The 4,010-nt window shown below is 33.9% G+C and overlaps 2 protein-coding genes across 2 annotated transcripts in view; one reads left to right on the forward strand and one right to left on the reverse strand.

Annotated features, from left to right (window-relative positions):
- Positions 1-436, reverse strand: part of LOC104776777 (nuclear transport factor 2-like) — a 1,915-nt gene extending 1,479 nt beyond the window's left edge. Inside the window, exon 1 of the mRNA XM_010500901.2 lies at positions 12-436. Coding sequence (XP_010499203.1) covers positions 12-308 — 297 coding nt within the window. The 5' untranslated portion in view covers positions 309-436. The remainder of the gene's footprint in view (positions 1-11) is intronic.
- The window catches only part of LOC104776780 (histidine kinase 3), a gene marked incomplete in the record, with an annotated part of 7,527 nt that continues 5,786 nt past the window's right edge, over positions 2,270-4,010 (forward strand). The window contains 2 exon segments of the mRNA XM_010500903.2: positions 2,270-3,530; positions 3,865-3,964. Of these exon segments, the coding sequence (XP_010499205.1) occupies positions 3,024-3,530; positions 3,865-3,964 (607 nt within the window).

A 4,010-nucleotide genomic window follows, 5' to 3' on the forward strand; every position in this document is an offset into this window, starting at 1 on the left:
GGGGGGGAAACCTGGCTGAACTTGAGAGCGTGCTGTTCGCCAGCGAGCTGAAGGTTACCGGAGACAAAGACGAGCATACCGCCGGCGGGACCAGAAGGCTGACAATCGACGGTGGTGATGTTGTGCTTACACTGATTGAAAGGGAGGCTGGTGAGCTTAGCGACGATGTTCTGAGAGCCCTGGATCTTCTGGCCTTCGAAGGTCAACATGGATCCTTCTTGGTAGAGAGAAACCAAACCTGGACGATTCCCATCGAAGGTCGAGTAGTAGTGCTCAACGAAAGCCTTTGCAACTGCGTCTGGATCCATCCCTCCTTCTTCCTTTTTCCTGATTTGATTTTGATTGCTCTCTATCTACCGTCGTGCTTTCAAGAGGAGAGATGATGACCGAGACTAGAGGAGGAGGGTGTGAGAGAGAAATAACTACAACTGCAAAAACAAAATTGTACGGAATAGACCAATTAGGAAAAAGACGATACTTTTAAATGGGCCTTACAACTCATAACATTTTGGCCCATTCATCATGAATCATGATGGGTGAGAGAACAACCGTTGATTGGTGTCTTTCAAGCAATCCTATTTTTTAGAATAAAAATTCTATTAGCGATTTTTGCCAATAATTAGAAACAAATTTAAAAATGATTAGAAATCAAAAATACTAAGGAGATGTATTCAAATTGATATTTTAACGGATTTATATAAAATTATAATGATGGATTTTAAAAAGTCTTATGAAATCCACTGTTATTTAAACTAATGATTTAAAATTTTATTTTAAAATACACAATTATTCAAAACAATTTGTAGGTTTGAATTTTAATAAACTTTTGGGATTTTGGAGGATCTTAGAGAATTTTTTAGTTAAAAATACAGAAATCTAAATCTCATGGTTTTAGGTGTGATTTTAAAGAATTTTACAATAAATCATATCAAATTTCCTAAAATAATCAAAATTATTTAAAATATCATAAAAACTAAAATCACTTGAAATATTAGATTGAAATTTTTTTAGAAATACCCCTTATGGTGTAAATTTTTCAAAAACACTCATTTAATCTATACATTTTCAAAAATACCCCTTTTTAAATATGAATATTATAAAGTTTTATATGGTTCACAAGGTACTTCTAGATAATAACTACTACCTTTAGACTCAATCCAAATATTTATAAAGTTTTAAAACATTTTAAAAGGTTTTTACAAGGCTTTATAAGGTTTACAAGGTTTTTGAAAAGTTTTTAAAAGGTATTTATATTTTATTTATAAAATATATTTAAAAAGTTTACACATATATAAAGGCAATTTGAAATATATTTATAAGCTTATACACAAATTTTGAAAATTTGCAAATTTTTAGTGGATTTTTTGGTAAAATTTTTAAAAAGGAGTATTTTTGAAAAATGATATTGTAAAAAAAGATTTTTTGAAATTCTCCTAATTAGATTGAATACACCCCTAAAAAAATGTTTAGACTTTCATATATCATCAACACGTGTTAAAACAGATGACGTTCACCTATGGAATAATTTTTTTTCAAAAAAAATTATATTTTAGTTTGGCAAAAAGAAGTGTATATTGAAATTGGAAAAAAACCGAGTTTTATTTGACTTGTATTAGAGGAGGGGAGGTTACTTGTATAATACTTTAGTGTTGTTTAGTTTTTTTTGATAATGGCCAAACATATTATTTTTTGTCACTTTACCAACTACTGCACCTCCCAATATTTTTTTGCGTAATAAATTCTTCTAACACGCCTTTTTTTTTTTTATTAATTTTAATTTTTATTATTGGAGGGTGAGGAGAAGTGAGACCATATATGCCTTTGTTCCCTTCTCGTGGGCCCCCCTTTTTTAGCTTTTTTTTTTCCTGCGCCGTTTAGTTATTTTACCAATCATTTAGTGTGTTATGTGTTATTAATGGTAATATTAATGAGGTATGTATTTTGTTTAACTAGAACACACACACACACACACAAAAAAAATCAGATTATTAAAACAAACTTGAATCTCAACTTGAAGATTTCTTCTAGAATCGAGTTTTTAATATCATCATCAGGATTTTTTTTGCTAAAAAATGAATTATATGTATTTTATTTAGTATCATATGCTAAAAGATTAAATTAAAAATATATAAAAATTGGAATTTAAGAATGAAATAAATAAAAAGAAAAAGATATAAACAATAATCAGATAATAGAGAGAGAGAAGGAAGCAGACATTTGTCTTCCACCATATTCTTCTCATCTNTTTTTTTTTTTTTTTTTTTTTTTTCCGATGATAGATTCTTCTTTCTTCTGCTTCTGCTTCTGCTTCTGCTTCTGCTCCTGCTCCTCCTTTGTTGTTGTTAGTTTCTTTTTTTTCTCCCATTAGACAATCCACTCAAAACTCTCTCCTCCTCCAGACTCCAGCTTCCTATTTCCTCACTTTCTAGCCGCTTTATTCCGCTCTCTCTCTCTCTCTCTCTCTCTCTCTCTCTCTCACTTCTTTCTTTCTCTCATCATCCTCATCATCATCACACTCTAGATTTCTCTTGAAACCAAACTCGTTGCGAATTATATACTAGTACGAACGAGCTGTTGTATTTTTTTGTTTGAGTTTCCTGTTTTGGATTTCGAGGAATCTCACTTTGGGACTTTAAAGTTCCTGTTTCAAAGTTTCTACCTTTCTTTTTTTTTGTTTTCTTCCTCTTATCTTTCGTCATCTTTGATTAAGTAGTAACCTCCCTTTGATCTCTTCTTTGGGGGGTTGTCTAATCTGACACGTTCCTCTGTCTTCTTGCTTTTCTCTCTTCTTGTTTCTCTGGGAAGCCTCTACAAAGGGATAACACAAAATAAAAAATAAAAATTATTGCTTTTGGATTTTCTTGATTCTCTCTGATTCGTCCCCTTTTGTACAGGGTTATTTTTTTTGTTTGGTTCTTGTGAGGTTTGTGAAAATTCTCCCAATTTATGTCTTAAGTTGAATTGAGTTTGTAAAAATCACTCTGTTTCTTTTTTTGGGGGTTGATCCTGTTTTCAAGTGGTGGATGAGTTTGTTCCATGTACTAGGGTTTGGTGTCAAGATTGGGCATCTCTTCTGGATGCTATGCTGCTGGTTCGTTTCTTGGTTCGTTGATTATGGGATCGAGGACAACAACAAGTCTGGTCTTCTAGTTGGCTCTGTCGGTGATCTTGAGAAGACGAAGATGATGACTACGTTGAAGAAGAAGAACTTCTTTAATAGGATCTCCACTACCGGACTCAAGATCCCCAGCTTCTCTTATCACTTTCTTGGCTCTGTTAAATTCAACAAGACTTGGTGGAGGAAGCTTGTCGTCGCTTGGGTCGTCTTCTGGCTCTTGGTCTCTATTTGGACCTTCTGGTACTTTAGCTCTCAAGCTATGGAGAAGAGGAAAGAGACCCTTACTAGTATGTGCGATGAGAGGGCTCGTATGCTTCAGGATCAGTTCAACGTTAGCATGAATCATGTTCAAGCCATGTCTATCTTGATTTCCACCTTCCACCATGGCAAGATTCCTTCTGCTATTGATCAGGTATTCTTCATTTCCCATCTGCTTATGTGTCTTCCATTTCTGTTTTGATTGTGTTATCATATCATCCTCGGGGAATTTTGATTGATGCCTGAGATCTAGTCTTGCTTGTAGAACATAAGTTGTTCCTACGGTGGTGTAGTATATGACCCATCCTTGGATGATTAATTTGACACTTACTTTTATAAAAAGGAAGTTTTTTCATTCAGTTAAGATTACAACTTTGCAGATTTGTTGCTAAGATAAAGTCTTGGTATTTAGCTAAAACTTGGTAGCTTGATTCCTGTCTTGTTGAGTATTAGTGAACAACACATTAACATCAATAAACTTTGTGTAGAGGACATTCTCCGAGTACACTGATAGAACTTCCTTTGAGAGGCCTCTCACGAGCGGGGTCGCATATGCTATGAGAGTGCTCCATTCAGAGAGGGAAGAATTTGAGAGGCAACAAGGTTGGACTATTAGGAGGATGGATTCTCTTGA

Source organism: Camelina sativa, chromosome 3 (genome assembly GCF_000633955.1).
Source record: "Camelina sativa cultivar DH55 chromosome 3, Cs, whole genome shotgun sequence".
NCBI lineage: Eukaryota > Viridiplantae > Streptophyta > Magnoliopsida > Brassicales > Brassicaceae > Camelina > Camelina sativa.